Genomic DNA, 23,309 nt, shown 5'->3' on the forward strand with positions numbered 1-23,309 from the left:
TAATGTATTTAGATATGCGAGAGCAGCGCTTTTCAACTCACCAGAACACCCTCAAAACAGCGCTGCCAGAGATGGGTCGGCACGTTGCTCTTTCGGAAGGCCACACTGTGAAATGGACATGGAAGGGTCAGACAGAGGAACTAATTACTCTGAATTGGCATACCCACCAGTATACTTTATGGTTCTTTATGGCTTTATGGTTTACTTTAGCGCTTCTCAAATCCTTCAGTATGGTTGCAATGCCAAGTTTTGTCCAGCAGGAGGCACCATTAAGAGTTCAGTGGACCGCACACATATCCTGGGGTTACTTTCCAATGAGGTGGAAGCAAAATAGTCGCCCTGTGACACAAATACGCCACATCAATTGATCGGGTGTAGGTTTAATGTTTTTTTTCTATTTATGCTAGTATATGACTAATATGAATGAAATCACATTTATCCATCTGTGAGTGGCGCATCCACTTTACTTTTAATATGCATGACAACACAAAATAATTCAGCTGATAGGATTAGGATGAAACTTTATGGTACGTTAATTGCAGCAAACTTCATCTTGGAATCTGTAGGAACTTCCATTATGCACAGTTATTTGGTGTTATTGGAAAGACGAGCTTCTTCTCTTTCGGGCTAAGTCTATTCCTTCTCCAGTTAGATAACCACAATGGTCACTGGATCCCCTCGAAGTGACTCTTACCCCCTTAACTCACCTGTTCTCCCTCATCTTCCTCTAGTTTTCACAGAACTTTTTTTTTTTTTTTTTTAACTACAATTGCGAGCCCCGACCCATATGAACTGGCATCCCGTGTGCCAGCGGCCTTAAAAAACACCAGATGATGAAGTCACGCCACTGTCAGGGTTGCCATGGCAACGTACGGCATTCTGACTATATAAAGCGGTTCTATTGCAGAGTTGCCTCAGAGGATCAACGGAACCTCTGAACAAGCAGCTCAGCGGTCATAGCGGCAGATTTTCCAGGTGTGGACATTGGTGTCTAGAGTTGAAATGCAGTAAATATAGTAAGAGTTGAGGAGTGTAAGTCTTGTGTAAGTCAAAGTCTTTACTTATTAGCTGCGACTCATCATCGGCAAATGTATCCCCCCCGATTTCATTAGTGTATTACTAAAGCAACTTCAATTCATTTACCCAATGCCTGAGAAAACCAGGTAAGTCTGAATGTGGGTGAGTGGAAAGTGAGCCAAATTCAAAGAGGCCCTGATATGCTTATTTATAGACAAGTTAATAAAGGGTCTCTGAGGTTCCCAAAACATGTTTTTGAAAGTTGTTTTTTTTTGTTTTTTTTGCTGAAAATACCACTCAGATTATGCATTCTAAAATGCCTCCAAACCCATCATGTTCCTGAGGCTCTGTTTAAGTGGGAGGAGCCACCCTCTCGAGGACCCGAGTTCTGAAAGCCAATGGGGTTTGAGCTTTATTCCGCATTCTGTTGTATTTCTCTGTAAACTTACACTTGTTTCACCTTATCAGTACACTAAAATCTGTTTCGGAACAAATTTGAGGCGAGAAATAAACAATCCAGTTTCTGAATCCTCATATTAGATCCACAAGGCCTCATTTAAAAGTTTCTTCCGACTTTCACCGCGATGTCCGGAGCAGCACGGAGCTTGGAGCACCGCGGGATGTGACGGGGCTTGGGGCTTTTTTGTTTCATATATAAATATATCAAAATGTCAGCTCGGTTCCCACTACCGCCATTACAACTTATTACCCTATTATTACTGTGTACTGTGTACATTCAGTTTCAGAGACTTTTGACTTTTACTCCCCTACATTTGAAATCAAACTTCTATACTTTTTACTGTACTACATACACTGTCACATTACTCAAAACCTTTTTTTTTTAATCAGGATTTATATTTGTATACCTACTATATACAGTACTACACCTATGCTGTTCATCAATTGTAATCATAATATGCATGAGCACTCATCTGCAGAAAAGGTCTCAATGGTAGGTTATGCCATATTATATATAATACCTGATATAAGTAGGGCTATACCCTGATATAACCCTATTATATCTAAAACGCTTATTAAAACTACTTGGCACACCCAGTAGGGTATGCCAAGTAGTTTTAATTGTAATACTTTATGTACATTTGAGAGCATTTACTTACAGTATGTACTTTTACTTAAGCAGAAATGTCAATGTGGTTCTTTCACGTTTACCTTTGTGTCAGGTTCAGTATCCATTTAATATGTTTGCTGCGCTCAGCCAGCGACAGTAAAGACCGTTCCATTTTAGTCAGCCACACGAACTTTGCCTTTGGCTGTTTCAGGTTGTACAGTGTTTATGATTCAGAGAACAGACAGCCTCCTCTGGATGCCTACCACGGTGCAGCCGTATTCAAGATGAGACAACACCCTCAAATCTCAACCTCAAGCGTGTCAAAGACGTGAGAAAGGATATCAAGAGCAGGAGGTTGAACCGGTGGCCTCCCTGAAAACGCGACACGATCCGACGTAACGACCTTCACCACTAAGCGGCTCTCTTGCGCGGTGAGCGGTCTGACCAAGGCCTTCTCTCGGGCCTTCGCCACGGTCCCTATCGAGAGCGGTGTTGGCGTCATCGGAGACCGGCTGACCATCTGCTTGGCTACGGCGGAGGACGTCCACGCAGCGTTTGGGAGTCATGCTCCCCCGCCAAAATCCAGCGCCCTGACTACCCTGCAGAGGTAGATGGTGAGCACTTTCTCCAACCAGACAGGGATGAACCTCCAGTGGTCCCTGAAGTGTCTACAGGAGAACCAATAGAATTTCCCCCATTTTCAACTTCGTTGATCTGCTCTTTCCTGTCCTGCAGAGGGCCTCGCTGTTGCGAGTCCAGCCCAGTTTATTGTTCATCCGAACACAGGAAACAGCAAAGTAGTGACGGAAATAATAATATAGTTTGGAAATGTATCACATACAAGTTTATCCAACACATTCTGAAATGAAAGATCCATTCTCCATTTTGTGTTCACATGGGAGGAAATAAAGTTCACTCGAAAAATAAATCGGTTTTGAACGTTCCGGATGAGAAATCTCAAAACCGCATGATTTGAAGACACATACTGAAGGGGGTCTCAGGCTGTGAGCTGGAGGGCAGGCTTGTGGGGGGAAAGGGGAGGTCAACGCCTAGTGTTATACGGTCACATGACCCAGATTCCGAAATTGTCTCAGCCAAAGACCGGGCCCCGACGCCCCTTAGGTCGAGATAAGGCAGCGAAAGTGCCCTCGGTAGGTGCCCCCACGGGAGAGAAAGCGGTGTAGAGTGGCCTCTAGAATGCCCCTGTGATAGAGGAAACATTATGTAGTTCCCTTTAAGGTGCTCCTACGATAGATAAGAAAGAAAGGCTCTAAAGGGTGACTCTTTACGAAAACGGGGGGGAGCCTTCAAGGCCTGGTGCACCAAAGAAGTAATGTGTGTGTGCGCGTGGTTCACATATGTACTGTATATGTATTTGTGTATGTAAATAAAAGGTTCAGTTAACTGACAGTAGGAAATGTAAAGACGTGGCTCGTAAGTGTCCCTTCACTAGAGAAAGTGAAGTACCCGATAGGATCCCCCTTTCCGAGATTCTGTAATACAGTATTGCAGAAAAATGCAACCGTATCCCGTCCCCCCTACCGACCTCCCCCTTCCATCTGTGAGAAGTGTTATAAAGTGTGTTGATCTACGTGCTTTACTGAACACGTCTTTCCTACGTACGAGTTGGTGAGTTTGTCTTTAGTAGTCACGGGTTCAAGTCCTGATTTGTCCATCCAAGTCCTGTTCCTTTAATCAGATGATTGCAGGGAATGACCGTAAAAAGAGATAAAGAGATACACCACTGTATTTCAGGGAGAGATTTGAGGGTTCGATGCCGAGTCAGCTCTTGGTGGCGGGTGGCACCCCGAGGGCGCGTTTAAAAGCACAGGCTCAAGTCCTGATTCTTCAGGGAGGTTTCTTTAATGAGATGATTGAAGGGGGTGACCAAACTCATTGGCTCAAAGAGATATGTTGCTGGAAGGACTTCAGGTTCGGGGAGTTCAGTTTGCAGTGAGGTTGCATTGTCTACTATCATTGCCTCCATAAAATAAATGGTGCTTCTATGTTATTCCACTAGATAAAGATTACGAAGACAAGAACCAGTATTGGTGATTGGGGATTTTTTTGTCATATATAGAATGTATTATTTTTTTGTAAGCAGTTTGTAAGCAATATTTATTTAATTTTAACTGCTTTTCATTGTTACCAAATTATTCATATTGTGGTTACTTCAATGTTGAAGTAATAAAGTTTTGGATAGATGCTCAAAATGTCCTTTGTGTATAAATATATTCAGATTCACGGAGAGAAGTACAGCATGTACAGATACAATTAAATAGTCTTATTTGGAGGTGGATGTATGAGCAGATGTGCGTGGGGGTAGACCGGGGGTAGACCAGGCGTCTTTAATGCTATCTGTTTGGTAAGACTTGTGAGAAGAAAAAAATGAATCTCACGGGAGGCTGGCAAGACAATTGTAAATTCAGAATCATATCAGATCTGTTCTCACAGGAAGCTGCGGGAGAGGGTAAATTAAGTGTTTAGAATTCTTAAAATGAATGCAGATTGTTCATTGTTAAACGCTTAAAAGGAAACAGTAATTGTGTGTTCTGGTTGGCAAATGTAGGTGGGTGTGGGTCTGGTTGTGTGTGGGAGGGGTGTCTTCAAGATCTCGCCTAGGGCACCAAGGGAGCCCGGACCGCCTCTGTAAATACTGTATGTATTTTCTGTCAGCAACCCAGTTGTCGTGGAAACACATGTAAACGCATGTGGAAATGCCCCACATAGTCCCACCCCCGATGTCTTTGTGACGTCACAACTCGCCTCCTATAAAGCTGAACGTTGAGCGACCAAGAGGAAGAAGAAGCTGGTATCAGTTTCAGACCATGCCTACCAACTGCCACACAGGGCCAGTGCACATGCACATTCACAATTTCATGGGCGATTGTCTAGTTCAAGCTGATTTTCTCTCTTCGTTACTGCGTATGCTGGTAGGATTATGGTAAGTATGATAATTCGAGAAATTGCATTAAAGTCCGGCCACTGGTGCAGCTGCAGTAGCTTATGTTTAACCCACAGAGCGTGAGAACCGGTTCTTCTTCACGGAGCAGTGGCAGCTCCAAAACCCGCCGTTACCGCACCCGAGGCTTGACTTCGTACGTGGACGAGAGCCTGTTTGGGACAGCCCAAATAGTAGGTCTTTACTAAACGCGCACGAAAAAGTCTCTGGCGTGAGGTGCCCTTCTGTGCATAACCCGTCATCTGAGACGTTTTCCCTTCCGAGCAGGCGTCCCAGAATACCAAACAGTCGGAGCCACGGGTCCATTCGTCCACCCAGTCAACCGTTTTCTTGCCGCCTATCCGGGGCGCGGAGGCAGCAGAGTCCGCAGAGAGGTCCAAACACCCCTTCCCCCAGCAACTTCGCCAGGCTGAGAGATACAATGCCTCCAACGGCTCCTCCAACGGCTCCTCCCAGCCACGGACCCAGGCCATGGAGAAGTCCCACTCAACTCCCGCCCAGAAAAGCCAGCCAGGAGATACGATCCGCATCATCACCAAGGACTTCATCCGGGACCTAAAGTAGTCAATTAAAAGCCGATATGAAAAGGAATATTATATCACACCTGTCAATGTCTCAATCAGATGACGCAGTTTATTTCGCCAAGTACATATACATGTGTTTATACATATACAGGGAATTTGTTATGAGACAAATAGCATAAACATTTGAAGAAAACATTTTAATAGAATAAAAAAATGTAATAGCTCAATATACACAATTAGCAAAAAATAGAAAACAGAAATTGACAAATATACAAAATGCAATTATTTTCTAGGCATATAGGGTATACAATAATTAATAAATCATTACTATGTACTTACTAAGTTATTACAGTCTACAGTGTTATAACAGTGCTATTTCAATATATTGCACAATATAGTTGCTTCCAATCACAAAACCTTTGAAATACTCAGTGCCAGCATGTCGCCATACACCTCTCTACAAACTGCACGGTACCGTGAAGTCAACCTACAATGCGTCCCCATTAAATCTACTATAATAAAACTTCCACCCCCCCGTGTTCTTGGCAGGGTCCCAAGCAAGGATCCTTCCGGACTGTCCGTCATCCTATCACCAGTAGAGATTGAACGGTTGACCTCGGCATCCCGGGTTCCCACCAAGGAAGAGCGGGAGGCCAAGATGGAGGCCCTGCAGAAAAGGAAGGAAGCCGTCTTGGTGAGAACAGCACATGTCATGTCATGTGCCACACGCTCCCTGCACGAAATCCTCTTCTCGGGTGCCAAGCTGATGGTCACCTGGTGTTCACTTTATATACTGTATATGGAACATATGACTCTTTCCACAACAGGGATTTGAACAGCAACACTCTTATTTACACATCATCTGTCAAATAACTAACCTCAAGGGAAATTGTCTCTATCAACACGGTGGGTGTCTCCTCATCGCTTTAATTTCTTTTAAAGCCATGGTGAGGTCGAGAAAGTAAGACTTGAAGGAAAATATAAACGGACATTAGTGGGTGTGCACAATTGAAAAGTGGTTTGGCTTAAAACGGGGTCCGAATGTGAACGACAAACAAACGATAAAAATACTGCATCGCTTCAAGGGCGTACGCGAAGACATTCGCTTCATTTGTCCGAGACAATTTCAGGATAGAAACGTAGTTTTCTCAGTACCATAAATGTTCCAAACGTAAAGGTTAACACCAATAAAAATGAGCCCCCTCCCGCCCAATCAATCCACTATGCGACGGACCCCCGCAGGAGGCCGCGGAGCAAAGGAAGGACCAGTTCCATCAGATTGACATATCGCGTAAGAAGAACCAGGCCCTGAGCGAGCTGGACGCTGAGGCGCGGGAGCGAGCTCAGTATCTGCTGGAGCGGGCCAACGCCATGAGGATGGAGAAGGAAGAGGAGATCAAGAGGGTCAATGAGGTAAAGCAGGGGTTCTCAAACTGGGGTCCACGGCCCCCTCGAGGGCCGCCCCGCCACCTCACTCATGATGTCGGGGGAATTTGTTTCATTTTGCAGATTTGTCTGTTTTGTCGGCAAGGTGTGAGTGTAATGTTAAACCACATGACAGTGTATTACGATAAGGTGTGTCCAACCTTTTCACTGGGAGGGTGTAGATGCCCTTAGCCGAAGCTTAGTCTGCCAAGGGGGCCTTGCCAAGAACAAACTTGGGAACCCCCGGGGTAGAGAACCAGTCCACATCACTTTAATTGCGTCTGTACTGTGTGCATGGCACACACTGTATGTCTGCGTGTTGTCCCCTCAGCTCATCATGGGCGCCCAGTGCCATGCCACGCGTGACTCCCAGATACTCGAGAGGAGACAGATACAGAAAGAGCTGATGGAGGAGGAGCGGCGTCTGGACGCCATGATGGAGCTGGAGCGTCGCAGGGCCATAGAGACCCAGGAACAGATCGATGAGCGACGCAAACAGCAGAGGATCCGGTAGAGGGCGTCTACAAACATATACAATATAGAGATAATGCAAGAGTCAAAGAGAGGAGCCAATGGCGGTATTATATCTTACCCACAGAAGCGCTTCACAGAATGGGAGTTTTAGGAAGGTGGAGGGAGTGCACTTCTCAAGATTTTTGATACAGTCGGGTAATTCAAAGCAGTACAATGGACCCTTTCCACAGAGGTATACTGGTACTCTGATACATCAACCTCAGTTCTGTAATATTAGAGTCACATACGGGCAATGTTCGGAATATATATTAACCACTGAAGTGCTTGAGAGAATCAAGTCAAGTCAAGTTTACATGCAGTATATAGTCCTTAATAACATAAAGTTTCAAAGGGCTTCGCAAGCCCACATTTCACATAGAAATCAACAGCATCCTGTAGTCTTAAGCCAGTCCGGGAAAGGAAAAACTGGCAGAAAACTGCTTGGAAGGTGGAGGGTGTGCACTTCACACCCATCAGTCATTCCATTGACTCTTTCACAGAGGTGTTAGAGCATAGAAGATAAAATACTTATATACTATACTGGTGCTCTGACATACTGTGCCTACACCTGGTGCTAGAAAGTTTGTGAACCCTTTAGAATTTTCCACAATGTCTGCATAAATTTGACCTAAATTGTGATCAGACCCTAGAATCCTAAAAATATTATAATTTTATAAAATTTTATTAAATAATTTTATAATATTATAAAAATATTATCTTGATTATACAAATAACACAAAAAAAACATTATACCTATTCATTTATTTGTTGAGCAAAGTGAAGTGTGTGACCCTCCAGGGCTATCAGTTCACCTAAGGGGATAATTATAGTCAACTCGTGTATTAATCCATGGGATCCAACACAATAGTTGAAGTGGAAATGTAGAGTTTGGAACAGCCAAGTCAAACTCCAGACTTTGATCCAATAGCAATATTGTGACAGCACCTCAAGCGAGGAGTTCATGTATGAAAGCGTCACTGAGTTGACACACATTCTGTAAAGAAGGAATGGGCCAAAATCAGTCCAAGCCGATGTGCAGGACTGATCCCCAATCCTGGAAATGGTTGTTGAAGCCATTTCTACTACAATTAACCTCTGATCATATTTTTTTATTTTTATGCAGAAATTCCCGAAAATTCTAAACTGTTCTCAAGCTTTTCTAGGACCACTGTACATCGGAAAAGACCCGATATTAAGGTCCCCCCGTGTTTACCCTGCCATTACACCTCTGTGAAAATGGTCCATTATGGTCGTCCGCCTGCTCCTTAGAAGTATCAAACTACCCCGTGATAAATGTGTGTTTATACTAGAGGGAAGGAGCTGATTATCGAGCAGATTGAGAAGCGTCTGGAGGAGAAGCTGCTGGAGGATGAGCTGAAGGAGCAGGAGGGACAGCAGTTGCTGCAAAACTTGGAAAGGATGAAGCAGGAGGAACTGGAGGTAGGAATGGGTCTCAAGAGAGAGCCTCGCACGCACGCACGCACGCACACACACACACACACACACAAATGTTACTGCACTGACTGGTCTGCGGCTTCCTCCAGGCCCTGGAGAGGAGGAGGGAGGAACAGGACCTTCTGCAGCAGGATATAATGCGCATCAACGCCCAGACCCTGCAGGAAAAAGAGGAGAAAAAGGAGGAAGAGAGGCTGGCTGACGTTAAAGCCATGGATTATATCCGCAAGAAAATGGTGAGATGGAGAACCAGGTTTTCCCGAAAAGCCCCATCATTATTTAGTTCAGTTTAACAACCCTAAGTAAGTTCACACTCCTGATTTCCTTCATCGTTTTATTGCCTTGTGTTTTTTTTATTTGGTGGTGAGCAGAATCTTCTGCCAGATGGTTGACCTCTCTGTCGCTTCCAGGAACGAGAGGCAGAATACGAGGCGGAGCAGAAGCGGTTGAAGAGGGAAAAGGAGTTGGAGGTGACCCGGCTGAGAGCCCTGCAGGAGAAGGACAGGGACTACAAGGCGGAGCAGGTGAAGCTGCAAATCCAGTGCTACATTACATGAAATTATACACTGATCAGCCACAACATTAAAACCACTGAGAGGTGAAGTGAATAACATTGTTCATCTCGTTTCAATGGCATCTGTCACGTGGTGGGATATATTAGGCAGCAAGTGAACAGTCAGCTTTTCAAGGTGATGTGTTGGAAGCAGGGGAAGTGTAAGGATCTGAGTGACTTTAACAAGGACCAAATTGTGATGGCTAAACGACGGGGTCAGAGCATCTCCGAAACACTGCAGTGGGTAGTACCTACCAAATGTGGTCCAAGGAAGGCCAACGAGTGAACTGGCAACACTGTCGCCGGTGAGTGCATCAATGAGCCCATTGATGTGGGTAAATGAACTGTTGCACAAACTAGTGAAAAAGTTGATGCTGCTATGATAGAAAGGTGTCAGAACACACAGTGCATCACAGCTTGCTGCGTATGGGGCTGCGTAGCTGCAGACCAGTCAGAGTGTCCATGCTGATACCTGTCCATCGCCAAAAGCGCCAGCAATAGGCCCGTGAGTGTCAGAACTGGACCATGGGGCAATGGAAGAAGGTGGCCTGGCCCGATGAATCACGCTTTCTTCTACACCACGTGGATGGGCGGGGTTAGGGTCTGATCTGATCAGGCATCTGTGGGATGTGCTGGAACAACAAGCCCGGTCCATTGGGTCCCCATACTCCAACTTCCAGGACTTAAAGGATCTGCTGCTAACGTCTTGGTGCCAGACACCACAGGACACCTTCAGAGGTCTTGTGGATTCCAGGCCTTGACGGGTCAGAGCTGTTTTGACGGCATGAGGGGGAGGTACACAAAATAAGGTCAATTAACTATAAGGTGGTTATTAGTGGTGGTTTTAATGTTGTGGCTGATCATTTGGCAGATGCCTGTATCATGCTGGATCATTTAGCAGATGCCTTTGTCCAAAGCCACCTACAATATCTACATTTTGTCGTGGAATCAAAGTATTGTTACCCCCAATGCTCTTGGCAGTTTGAGAGGGATATATCGTAAGTTGGTGTTCTCAATGGTAATGGAGAGGTCTGTGTGAGGGCAGTCTTTCCCAGGGAGAAAGAGTAGCTCCATCCTGTCGAGGTGGAGGTTGTGCCCAGACATCCATGTGCCTGCATCCATGAGCACATGCTGAATACATGTGCCTCTTGATTTGTGTTTCTGATGGGGGAAAGGAGAGATCAGAGTTGAATGTCATCTGCATAGCAGTGAAGCAGTGGGGGATTGCACCATCAATGGATTTAGTGTATAAGGAAAACAGCAGAGGCCCAGGACGGACACCAGCTAGCCAGAGGTGTGCAAATACTGTAATTCCAAGCTCAGATGGAGGAGAGAAGGATTTGGTGGTAAACTGTGTCAAAGGCAGGCGTCAAGTCAGGGAGAATAAGGACAGATGAGAGGGATGAAGCCCTGGCAGCGTGGAAAGCCACCGGCACAGCAAGGAGAGCGGTGTTTGTGGAGCAGGAAGCCTTGAAGCCAGATTGAAGCACAACAAAGAGAAGTTGACGCTGAGTGGGTTGGGGAGGATGTAATGGTAAGAGAAAAGGTGGTCGGATACAGAGGCGGCAGAGCAAGATCCGGTGAAAACGAACTCAAACAGACTCCCTGCGTCGGGAGCTGAAACTAAAACTGGAACACTACTTGTTTTGTTCTTTCCAACTTGGAAACCAAGACACTCGCTTTTACTAAATCGCTAACATTCTTATCTCTGTTGGCCCTGACAAGGATGAACTCCGTGCTCGGAGGAACCAGGAGGCAGCGGAGAGAGAGTGGAGGAGGAAAGAGAAGGAGCAGGCAGAGAAGAAGACGCAGGAGGAAGCAAAGCTGAAGGCTGGTCGCCTGGAGCAGGTCACCCACAAAGAGCACTTCCTCTCCATCGAGGCCGGACGGGAGAGGGCGGAATTTGACAGGGTGCAGAAGTAAGCGCTCACTAGTCAAAACTTTACTTTATTATGTTCAAGAGTTCAACAGCAAATAAATGCATATAGTACATTTTTCCTAATTAAATTAACCGGTTTCAAGTTCCTGTTACTTTTACAATTCCACGCTAACAATCCATCTATTACCACTGGCTGCCACATTAACAGCATGGTGTAAGGTGCCAAGGCCACCTGCTCTTTCCCTGACACATCCCGTCTCGCCCTCTCCCTCTCTATGACTCAGGGCGCAGCAGGAGGCCATCGCCAAGCAGAAGGAGGAAGAGGAGAAGCAGCGTCAGACTGCACTGCACCACGCAGACGGCATCAGGCAGCAGGTGAGGGAGCGGCAGCTGCTGGCGGTGGCTCAGCGTCGGGAGATACTCCGGGAAAAAGACCAGCGGGCTGAGGAGGCCCGCCAGCGACGCCTCCGCCTCGGTGAAATCAAGGAGAAGAAGCTGAAGGAACTCAAGTAAGTACAGGCTCGGAGAGCCAAGACAAATCCTGATCGGTTACCAAATGACCGACGTATTTCCTCTCACTTGTTGATTTTTTTTTTTTGTAAAAATGTAAGTTATGAGAGGAAGAAATGTAATTTGGGCCATTAATAAACAGAGTCGCTCCCAGCTCTGACAATATAGACTGTCACTGAGGCAGGCATTGTATTAAGGGCTACTACATTACTTACAGTAGGATCTGAGGCTTCCTCCAACTGGTTTTCATTGAACTAAAAGTTCTATTTGTCTGTGTTCTGTAGGGACGCTGGACTCCCTGAGAAATACTGCAACGAAGTGGAGAGGAAGGTCCAGGCTTTAAACTCTCTGGTTCCATAGTCTCGCTGTGGCCACGAGCAGATATCAATACACGTCGCAGTCGTCTGTACAACCGACTTTTGACGAATGACACTTGGAAAATTAACGGGTAATTGCTAGAATTGGTACGAATAAAGGTTTACTGTCACACTTTGTTATACTCTATGTATACATTATATAAACAATTGAAATTTTCTCAATTAAACTGGCTTATAGAACTTCTCGATAAGGTGCGGTTAGAATCACACTTTTAGAGAATAAATTCACATTACAGGTTCTGCCAACTCCAGCAATCCAATAGCTGAAGTGAAGCGGAAGCAAAATGATCTCATCCCGTCACACAAACTCCACATTGATCGGTTATAGGTTTTAACGTTTTTATTTATGCTAGATCCCTTTGAATTAAACCATTTTTATCCATCTGTGAGTGGCGCATCCCCTTTACTTTTAAGATGCATGACAAGAGAAAGGAATTCAACTTATAGGGTTAGGATGACACTTTACACTTAGAGCTCAGAGCATTAAAGGAAGTTAAGTACATCAAGGTAAATACAGGCTTTTTATTTCAGACCATTCTTGACAAAGAACTGTATGATGTACTGAGACCTAAATTTCTTTATTATTACCATCTAGATACATAACCTACAGGAGTGTTTTACGGATCTATCCAAGTGGACAGTAGGACATCAAAGATTCCATGGCCCTGTCATCTTCTGTGTTTTTGTTCCTGGCCAAAAAAAAAAAAAAAAAAAAAAGCAGGACAGGGCAGTGAGTGAAGGACGAGCACCATCCCCACCTTAGAGTTTCAGATTCAGCATTTTCACAGCTGTACACACAACGAAAAAAATAATGGTGACCTATGGGGGGGAAAAACACCTGGACGCCCGGCATACAGACCTCAGCAGGGGAGTGTTGGGAGGAAATACACGCACGGTACGTTAAGGGGCCCCGGGCTCTCGTCCCCAACCTGCACATACAGACACTGTCTCACACACACACACACACACACACACACAAGCACTGTACACGGCACGAGAGGTCACCTAAATACATGGAGCCAGAAGAACTAACATCTACCAGGGAGATTGGATAGCCTAGTACAGGCCCGGGGGGGGTTAAAATTCTTTATATCACACGCGCACACACACACACACACACACACACACACACACACACACACACTCATATCCACTCATTCACCCACATCTGTATGCATTTAAAACTCCATAAAGCTACACGCCTGTGCAGAATATACTATCATTACTTCGTGTTGCTAGCTATAGCCATCCAAATGGCAATATATGTTCAAATATTATGTAACTTTTTTCTTCCTCAGAATATACAATGATGAAATGCATTATACACACACAAACATCGGACAATGTAAGCTGTTCACATGTTCAATACATCGAAATTAAGCTTTCTGCATTTGTTTCTTCTCACAACAGTGCAATTTCAATGCTTCCCCACCTCCTTCAAAAAGGGTTCTTCGCTCGGCTTTACCAAGTCCACCTCCGCGCAAGCAGTACACCATAAAAAAAATACATTACATGAACATACACAAAAAGAAAAACCATCATTCTAAATCACAAGTAGTCATAAATATGGAATGTGGAAAAACAAATAACAAGTCTGGTCCATTTCTTCTCAAACAATAGAAATAAAAGTCCTTCATTACAGTTACATACTTTTTTTTCTTTTTAAAACAGGACAACATAATAAAAAAATAGCAATTAAAATGAGTGCAGGTTTGTTGCTTGCAGCCCCTGCTGTGAGTAGAAGACCATGTTAAGCTGGTGAGGAACACAAGTAGAGGAGAAATCGGTGGACGGGACAGCGACTAAGAAGGTGGTGGGGTCAAGTAGTGGGTCAGAGGGCGGTGCCCGCAGCCGGGCGCTCACATGCTGTAGCCGAAGCCAGCCTGCGGCGGCTGGCCGTAGCCTGGTGCTGCTGTGTATCCGTAGCTGTAGGGCTGCTGGGGGGGCACGGCCACGTTGGGCCCCGCTGTCAGCATCAGCTGCGGAGTGCCTGCCACACGCAACACACAGTAGAGCCCATCTGTTAAAATGCTCAAGTCCAGAGTTCCATTCCTGTCAATACTGTACTTTACAGTGGAACTATGATTCAACAGTCACTACTGTGCATTCTCTACTGGTGTTAACGGCTTGCATATGGGATAATGATGACGTTTAATGAAAGTATTAATCATTTTACTTGAACCCCCCGCCCCTATGTTGAGAACCACTGGTCTAGATGGATAATTCTAATTGATTCTGATAATAAGGAAGAGCTACAAATATTTATAAATCGTAATCATTTATCTGAACAAGGGAGCCTGACGGGCTGGATGGAAGCAATGCAAACACGACTGAAGCTACGTTTCGTTAGCATCATCGTTAGCGTCAAAGGGCGATCGTACCATAAACGATGGGCTGGGACTCTGTGGCCTGCTCCTCTTGTTTCCTCAGGGATTCAGAGGCGTCGAGTTTGTCCACCTGTTGGGGAAAGACGACCGAGAATGGTATAAGACCCTAACAGCATAAGGGAGAGAGCTCTTGAAGGGCGAAGGCTGTGACGCCCGCTTTATTAAAAAAAAAAAAAAAAAAAAAAAAAAAAAAAAAAAACTGACCTCTGGTTTATTTCACTGGCTGACGGATGGGACCATTCCTGACAGGCGAAGATGAATAAAGTCCAGAATTAAACAGGCGGCAAGGGGCGGGCCGCACTACAAGGGAGGGGAGCCCTCTATTGGCCAAAAAACAGACTTTAGAACTATTGGCTACTTCCTGAAGCTCGGCTGCGCAAATTCTAACGACACATATCACATGCCGCTTTATTTGTGGAGTGTGAGGGAGGCTAATATGGGATTAGAGAAGGAAAACTAAAAGACAAAAAAAAAAAAAATAGCTAATGAGCAATAATGGTCCCACCATACAGCCACCCAAATTAATCTATTTTCCTCACGTGTTGGAAGCACACAGTATGTAGAGAACCAAACCCCGAATTCAAATGTCATAGCAACACAGCCTGTCCGAGGGGTCACTAACAACTCTTAAGGTAACGGACGCTGAAGGAAGACACCGCAGCTCAATGATACAGCAGAACCGGGATTCGGCTCGACACTAGATACATAGATAGTACGATAAGGGAACAACGTCAATACGGCTCTTCAAATCATTTTGCATAGTTTAGAGGAAGCAGATGACTGACGGGGAGAGAGAACACCGCTGACAATAATTCGGGCTCGAGCAGCTGGCGAACGTGCCTTGGTAAAGACAGTCAGCCGTTTGGTCGTTTCAAATATCACAATGCCATATCATATATCATTTTCTGGATCAGTTCTCTACATACTGGCGGGGGGAGGGGGTATCTACAGTGCATCTACTCCGATCAGTCCGTCAGTCTGGTTAAGCAGGCTGTTTGTTTGTTTTATGTGCGCCCCCCCCCCAGAAAGTCAAGGCAGGCTTGCAGCTTGGATTAAAAAAAAATAATAAAAAATTAAAATTAAAAAAAAAAAGGAGGAGGAAGAGAGACATGCTGAAGCGGCAATTGGGTTATTTTCTCAGTTAAAACACGGAGAAATAGAGAAGCAAAGAGCTGAGGCGGGGAGGTGGGGGTGAAAGAGGGTGGAGGTGGATGGGTATTTGGGACAGCCAGTTTCAAGGCTTTCAGAAGCAGGCAACAGCCAACAGTGACGTCTCTGAGCCTGGCCAGTGTGCTGCTGGCGGGGCGGGGGCAGGGGTCATGCTTGAGGACTGCAAGAACAGCGCTCTGTTACGAGACGCTGGTTAAAAACGTTCCACGCGCCCTCGGTGCTGGTCACTGAAGAGACCGCGCTTTACAGCGGGGAGCGGCGCTCAAAAACAAGAGGTCAAGGAAGAGCGAGACTACATTTTACGTTTGGGAAGAGACTGAATGTAAATACAGGAAATCCCCCCCGTTTTTTCCCCTCTGAACTCGCAGCTTTGAGGTTAATCCAGCGGTCGAAAACAAAACAAAAAGATCTCTGAAAGAATGGTGCCTTCAGACAACCAAACAGGCTCTTCCATTTCTGGAAAAAAAAAAAAGATTCTATACTTCACCGCGGTCGACGCTGCTGCTCACCATCCCATATACACGTTGCTAAGGCAGCCTGCACTCAGGTGAAACTTCCTCAATGAGGTCGTTGTATTTTAAGTTTAAACACCAATACTTTGTACGTAGAGCGAAACTAATCCCTCGGCACCTGGCGAGAAGCAGGCGGCGGCTACGGCTCGACCACGTTCGAGACCGTTCTCCATTAGTATCCATCTAGAGGCTCTAAGGGAGGGAGACCACAGGGGGGTCTCAGGTGATCCAGAGGAACTCTCGGGCCCCTGGAGAGACGCTGAGCTTGCTGGCGTGAGTGCTTCGACTCCTGACATTTAAACTGGACCGTTCGTTGGCTCTGTGGGAAGGCCGTGCACGCCTGGGGTCCAGAAAAGGGGTTTGGCCACAGCCGTGCACAGACTCACAGCGAGTGACAGCGCGGTCACCTGAGGACCTTCAGACGCTCCGTTTCAGTTACATCTCAGAGCCTGCAGATGCCCGTGGAGTGGCAAATGGAAGAAATCATTGAAAAGTCATCATGATAGAATAAGTACGAGGCAACCATGTTGGAGACATGGATTGTTTTCTGTTTGTTTTTTTTTCTTTTTTGGTAATTTTTTGATTATTGAAACATACAATTTTTCCCCCATTATGTCTCAATTTCATATACTGATAAACCTTCTACAGTTTTCTCTGGAGCCACATTTGGACAGTACAATATAACACACATGTGACAAGGAGTTATTTAGAAACTTTGAAACGAATTAATTAAACTCCTTAACAATCAAGTGGACAAAACAAATTTTTCAGTTCTTTAACATTACATTGGTTTCTTTCCTTAATCCTGGCTCAAGCCTCCTCAGTCAGACAGAGTTCTGAGAAAGAAGCTTCACTGACACAAGCCGACCCAGTGCATTCCCCAGGGGGACGTGGGGGTCAGGAGAGCCCCGCCCCGAGGAGCAACGGCCGAGTACAGTAGGTGTGGTGCAGATGTGGAGTGTAAACTCGGAAGCAGCAGAGTGGCGGGAGAAGGAGGAGGGGGGAGGGTAGAGGAGACAGTCTCATGCAGTTTCCGCTACTTTCACTTGTCCAAACTACAGGCTACCGGGAGCGGGAAGGGTCAAAAAGAATTGTTGGAAAATGGATTCGACTTTCACCTTTTCCTTAATCGCATCAACCTGAAAGGGAAATTCAGAGAGGCAACTTAAGGAGGAAAGAAATCAGATAAAAAAGGTTTCTCCCGCAGTGGAGAGACAGAGAGAGAAAAAGCAAGCAAACAGAGGACTCATCGTTTACAGATAAAAAGAAAAGTAAAAACAGGAGATAGAGATGCAAACAGTGCCACTTTTGATACAAACGCATACAAGGGCACAGTGAAATCTTGACTGCATATGTCACAGTGGAGATGTTAACAACAAATGGACGTCATGGCAACCGACTAACAGTAAACCATAGCCACATGTAGCCGTGTAGCAGAGAGGAACACATACAGTGGTAAGGAACCTCCTTTGTTAGACATTTGTATGGAAAAGTAGCAGAGAATGAAAACCCAACAAAAATCAAAACACCCATAATGACACATGGGATTGATAGATGTGTAGAGGATGAGAGTGAATTATATATAAAAAAATAAAAATAAATTAAATGGGCGGATCGTTGAACTGAGAGATACTGTCCCATTCAAACCTCCAGAACTTTCTCAAATGACATTTTAAGCGTTTGAGTTGACCCATTTCAAGCACCAGATGTGTGAGATTTTGTTTTGTAGAGTGCTTTTAAGTTTTGAGGCTTGTTTAATAGGAAAACCCCAGATTGATTATCCTTAGAGTGACACCATCACATGACTTATTTACATTTACATTTACATTTAGTCATTTGGCAGACGCTTTTATCCAAAGCGACTTACAAGGGAGAATAACATTCAGCTACATTGCGACAGAGATTATGGCATCGAGGTAACCCCCGCACCCATGTGGCGCTCGAATTAGGTCAAAACAAACATCTTAAAATATTTGCTGATGCATTCTCAGTATTGGCAATGTCTGGAAACCTTTAAGGTAAAAAATAATCAAACAAAATAAGGGAGTGGGGAAGAGGCTGCTTCTGTAATTGAAATATTACAGTATATCTGGCAAAACTGCATGTGCTGTACCAAATCATTCTGACCATATGACCATTTAAAAAAGAAAATACTTTCTCTAAGGTGCCTTCACACGCTTTTATTTTAAAGTGAGCTTCCCCCCTAAGCTATCAACCGCCGGTTTCCCAGACAGCCCCGTCTAGTTCCCTCTAGAGGCCGCGGCTGACCCACCTTGCTGAGGTACTCCCTCATGACCTGGATGAAGTAGGGCATGGAGAAGTCCATGATGTTGTGCCTCCAGGCGATCTCCAGCACCACGTCAGGCCGCAGGAGGTCGTAGCAGGTGAAGAGGCAGGCGGCAAAGCACTCCTTCTTGTCTTCCTCCAGGAACCAGGCCAGCAGCTCCTCCGCCAGCTCAGTGTCCTTGGATTCGGACGCGTACTGCATGGCGTCCTGCGTGGAGAGGAGCGTTTAGTGGCGTTGTATGTAGTGGTGCTGTATTGCCTGGTGAAAATGATCCATACATAAAATATGTAATAATCCTCATAATGCTACTTGGATGAGCAGCCACGTCGCGGAAAAAAAATGTTTCAAGAGGAAAGAAGTTAGAGAGTGATAGGGGCTCTGGAGACGCTGAATGGGCAGCTTCCAGATTTTGGGATTCCAAGTTATTTTTGTGATTATTGAGACCAAAACTGCTTGATTTTGAAGCAGCTTTTCTTAAAACTGGCCAGTTTTCAAAAGGTTTTGATAATTTTTCCTTTCTAATCAGGTCATGAGCCATGTCATTACTTACTATGATGATACTCATTCTGGATATGAAAATTTATGTAAATTTTATTGAGGACCTGATGCCGGCATGCAGCAGTGCAGTCCCATCCCTGGCTCCCAGTTATGGTGTAAAGAGTGTTAGACTCTTCCCTTAACGTGATGTGCAGATAACACAGCCAATGCAACTAGGCCAAGAAGGTACAGCCCAACCGAACTTCTGAACATGATCAACAACTCGCCAGTCTCACGTCCACTGAAGCTGAGAGCAGCGATTGCTAGACTACAGCTTCTGAGGACGCAATGCCCTGCGGCAGCGGACTGGTGTAGCAGACTACAACAACTCTGAGGCAAGAGGAAGCAGAAGAGGGGTCAGTGGGCCGGTCTGTTAAGCAAGTAAAAAGCCAACAGACTGAGCGTTCATCAGGAGATAAGGAACGGTCGTGCTTTTTTCCTGACAGAAACTTGGCTGAACAGTAATATTCCGGGCGGGTTCGGAGTCAGCTGTCTGGAAAAACCAGAGGAGGTGGACTCTGCATATACATTAACAAAGGTTGGAGCACAAACTGTTCCCTGGTTAGCAGCCATTCTTCTGAGGCAGTAGAGCACTTAACAATAAAATACCGGACACACTATTTGCTACGGATCATGGCTCTTTGCAACCCCCTAAGTGCTAATGCTGAACAGGCGCTCAGGGAGCTTCATGAAAACATCTACTTCCTCAAAATAAGCACCCGAAGGCATCAACCATGTCAACCTGACACATTTTATCCAAGTATCAAACCCGAGGAGCGAACACTCTTGACCGCGTGAACACAAACAGACGGAGGACATATAGCGCCATCCACCACCCCCACCTCGGCCTCTCTGACCACATCTCCATCATGCTGATCTCTACCTACCGCCCTCTGCTGAAGTCCAGGAAACCAACAAAAAAGACCATTACTGTCTGGCCCAGTGACGCTGCCTGTATGCTCCAGTTTGTTTTGAGTGTACTGACTGGCAGACCTTCAGAGGCGCAGCAAACAAGCGCTGGAGATGTGGACCTGGAGGAGTATGTGTCATCAGCACCATGAGCAAGTACGTGGATGATGTCACCACCCCAACCAGAAACGCTGGCTGAATGCAGAGGTCTGCTATCTGCTGGAAAGCCGTGACACCACGTTCAGGTCAGGTGACGCATCTGCACTAAGCAGCAAGTAGAAACCTCACTGTGGGTATTAAGACGGCCAAAGCTACCTATGCTCTCAAAATCCAGGGTCACTTCTCCACCAACGACCCCTGGAACATGTGGAGGGGCATGAAGAGCGTCACAGACTATACCAGAACAGATGCAGGATGCCCCAGGGACCGGTCTCTTCCTTAACACCTATTCTGCTCATTTTAAGGATTCCAACACCTCTCCTGGCTCCTGGCTCCAGGCTTGCTCACCCCCCCATCTTACAGCAGGAGCGCTGGTGCTTACTCCACTCTCTCCCCTCCCTCAGCGCTCTCGGGCCGGCAGCTCGCAACGGTGATGAGCCCCCCCGGAGATGACATGGAGGGTCTTCCTCAAACGCCAATTTGAACTCGCACTCCACCCAACCCGAGCCCGGTGCAGCCCCCATCCCCGCAAAAGGAGAGCGATAAAAGAAAGAATCCATGGTAGGAGAAAGGCCCTCGGTCCACTCCAAACATCCCCGCTTATATTCACCGAGCACAGATTGAGGAACCTCGGAACCCCCAAAACCTGCAATTCATACCTAGCATGAGTGAACTGGACCCTGTGTATTGCTGCCTGCAGCTTTATTTATTATTATTATTACTATTATGCAGTTCATATCAGGGCATTGCTGTACTTTGGCCCACTTGGCCACCTTGTTTGTCTTTTAGACCCAACATTCTTATCCTCACTTTTATTATGCTTTCTTTTCTTGGTTTTATTATTGCCATTACGTGCATCGGGATCTGAGTACCCTTTTTGTTCCCTTTCATGTATAACATGTTCTGGAATAAACATGAAAACATCCTTATAAGGACTCATTTGAAGAAAGAAAGAAAGAAAGGTACAGTAGCACCTATACGCCATATTATAGGGTTTTGTACCAGGACACTATGAGAAGTACTTTTAATACTTAATAAAATACATGCCTTACCACTAAATGGGAGTGGCGTACATGATGAGGATCAAATCAAACAATACTTAAGAAGAAGGAAGACACTGTGGAACCTTGTAGAGCTTGTCCTTCTTGCACAGCTCCACGCTCTGTTTCCAGCGGTTGTTGCCTTTGAAAAGGTACGCCGCAATCCTCCGGAACTCGATCAGCTCGTGCTTCTCCAAGCCCTGAGCCAGAGAGATGTTGTCGAAGTTGTCGTAGGCGTCGATGGAGGTGCGTACGGCCTAGACGGGAGAACGGAGGAGGGGATTAGTACACATCGGTGAGAATTAAGCACTGACCGATAAATCAGGTTTTCATCGTTATCGTGATATGAACATGCGCAATAAACACAGAGAAAAAGACTTCACCGGGAATATTAAATGATTTATCATTTACAAGTCATTTTTCCTTTGATCAGTATATCAAAAGAAAACAATCAATTCAATTTTAAATTGTAATCTTACCGCATAGTCTTCCTCTGTGATGAAGAGGTTGTTCAAAGCTTCATTGACAGACTTGTTGTTGTGATTCTGGACTGACCGCAGATATGGCTTGACCAAAGACAGCTGTTTGACCTGGAGAGATCCAGATGTCAGAAAAAGAAAAAACAGGATTAATTCAAGCACATTGTCCATATCTGGACAGAGAATTGCTCCCAACGTTTCCATTCAACATTTTATGTCCATTACAAAAATATTTCACAGAACAAATTCAGTCCAATACGAAAAAAAATTTCAAAATCATAAGAAGGTTGTGATCACTTACCTTGCTAAAGTAGTTGACGGCACGTGTGTGGTCCAGTCTTGGAGAGAGGACGATGAGCAGGTCGTTCAGTAATAACGGTTTGAATTCCAGGTAAAACTGGACGGCCTTGTAGTAAAGCTCAACATTGGCCACCTACGAGGACAAGCACAGAAATCTGAAACATCTGCATGTGCAAGCCAAGTGAAGTGCAACACAATGTTGGACAAGACTACGCTCTGGGTTAACCCAGTTGGAGGGTTAAGGATCTGGGATGAGGCAAACTCCTGGCTCATCCCCGTACCTTGGTAACGATGTCTTTGAACTGCCCTTCCTTCCAGGCGTCGGAGGGGTGGTTCATCATGGTGATGATGGCGTTGTCGTACTCCTCATACTTGTCGTAGAGGAACACCAGCTCGGCCCACAGGTGAGCCTGCTCTGCAGCCCTCAGGACCTGGAACAGATACAGAAAAGAAATATGAAATGAAAAGTGTGTGCTCTGACACACATTTGTCAGGAACGCTCCAGTCCACATCACTGTGCATGCTGAAGGGGGGGGCGGGGATCAGCTCCAGTCCTCTGGGATGTTGTTTGGATCTGAATTTACCATCTCTGAGGCTGACAACAAACAGTTATTTGTCAAATTTTTGAGTATTCTATAAAAAAGTGTCAATCTACATTGATGCGCGGGCCACCAGTTGAATAGGCCTGCATACGGAAAGTTGTTCCTTCCATCTTTGCACAAATAAAAAAATTGAATAAAGAAAAAAGTCTAAAATACTGTTGTCTGTGCAGGTTTTCATTCTGGAAAATCCTTGCAATAAGTTGATTAGCCAAAGGGTTACTTCTCACGATGACCTCTTCTAAATTGTTTTGTTCCAACGTTCTGTTGCAAGCAGAAAAAAAAAAAAATGTATTTGCGACACCTGAATGGTTGTATGCGATAACCCCTCCCAGACTACTTACCTTAGGAATGTTGACTCTGGACCAGAAGAGCTCCAGGTGCTCCCTCATCTTCTGGGGCTTGAACTTGGAGTAGAGGATGGCCAGCTCAGTGAACATGCCCATGTGAGCACGCTCCAGCCCCAAAGCAGCCTCCAGCATGGTGATCAGCTCCTCGAAGTAGCCACGGTCCTGGAAGGAAGGAGACGCCGAGATACGTAAGTCCAAGGAAAACTCCTTCATAAAGTGATCACTTATTGATGCTACTCATGTTCTAAGCAACCGCTACCAGGATACATGATTGAGATTGGTTGCCAGTGGTCCCG

General features: G+C 45.5%; 2 protein-coding genes across 3 annotated transcripts in view; one reads left to right on the top strand and one right to left on the bottom strand.

Moving 5' to 3' along the window:
* Positions 1–1,146: 1,146 nt before the first annotated feature.
* Positions 1,147–12,267, top strand: LOC307234719 (cilia- and flagella-associated protein 45-like; the record flags this gene model as incomplete). Its single annotated transcript, XM_080006580.1, has 13 exons — positions 1,147–1,163; positions 2,523–2,693; positions 5,140–5,221; positions 5,316–5,608; positions 6,122–6,266; positions 6,815–6,985; positions 7,329–7,507; positions 8,821–8,950; positions 9,055–9,201; positions 9,376–9,489; positions 11,244–11,437; positions 11,682–11,906; positions 12,192–12,267. The coding sequence occupies 13 exons, from the start codon at positions 1,147–1,149 to the stop codon at positions 12,265–12,267; spliced, it is 1,944 nt and encodes a 647-aa protein (XP_079862706.1).
* Positions 12,268–12,644: 377 nt separating this feature from the next.
* LOC307235168 (clathrin heavy chain 1) overlaps positions 12,645–23,309 on the bottom strand; it is a 29,651-nt gene continuing 18,986 nt past the window's right edge. Inside the window, exons 25-33 of one of the 2 annotated variants that reach the window (XM_080007166.1) lie at positions 23,008–23,175; positions 22,346–22,495; positions 22,066–22,197; positions 21,765–21,875; positions 21,372–21,542; positions 18,626–18,847; positions 17,472–17,492; positions 14,666–14,741; positions 12,645–14,274 (exon numbers count right to left, since the gene is read on the bottom strand). In XM_080007166.1, coding sequence (XP_079863292.1) covers positions 14,144–14,274; positions 14,666–14,741; positions 17,472–17,492; positions 18,626–18,847; positions 21,372–21,542; positions 21,765–21,875; positions 22,066–22,197; positions 22,346–22,495; positions 23,008–23,175 — 1,182 coding nt within the window. In that variant the 3' untranslated portion in view covers positions 12,645–14,143. The remainder of the gene's footprint in view (positions 14,275–14,665; positions 14,742–17,471; positions 17,493–18,625; positions 18,848–21,371; positions 21,543–21,764; positions 21,876–22,065; positions 22,198–22,345; positions 22,496–23,007; positions 23,176–23,309) is intronic. The other variant, XM_080007167.1, reaches the window with a different exon arrangement.

Source organism: Zeus faber (genome assembly GCF_960531495.2).
Source record: "Zeus faber genome assembly, chromosome: 9".
In the NCBI taxonomy this organism is placed as follows: Eukaryota; Metazoa; Chordata; class Actinopteri; order Zeiformes; family Zeidae; genus Zeus; species Zeus faber.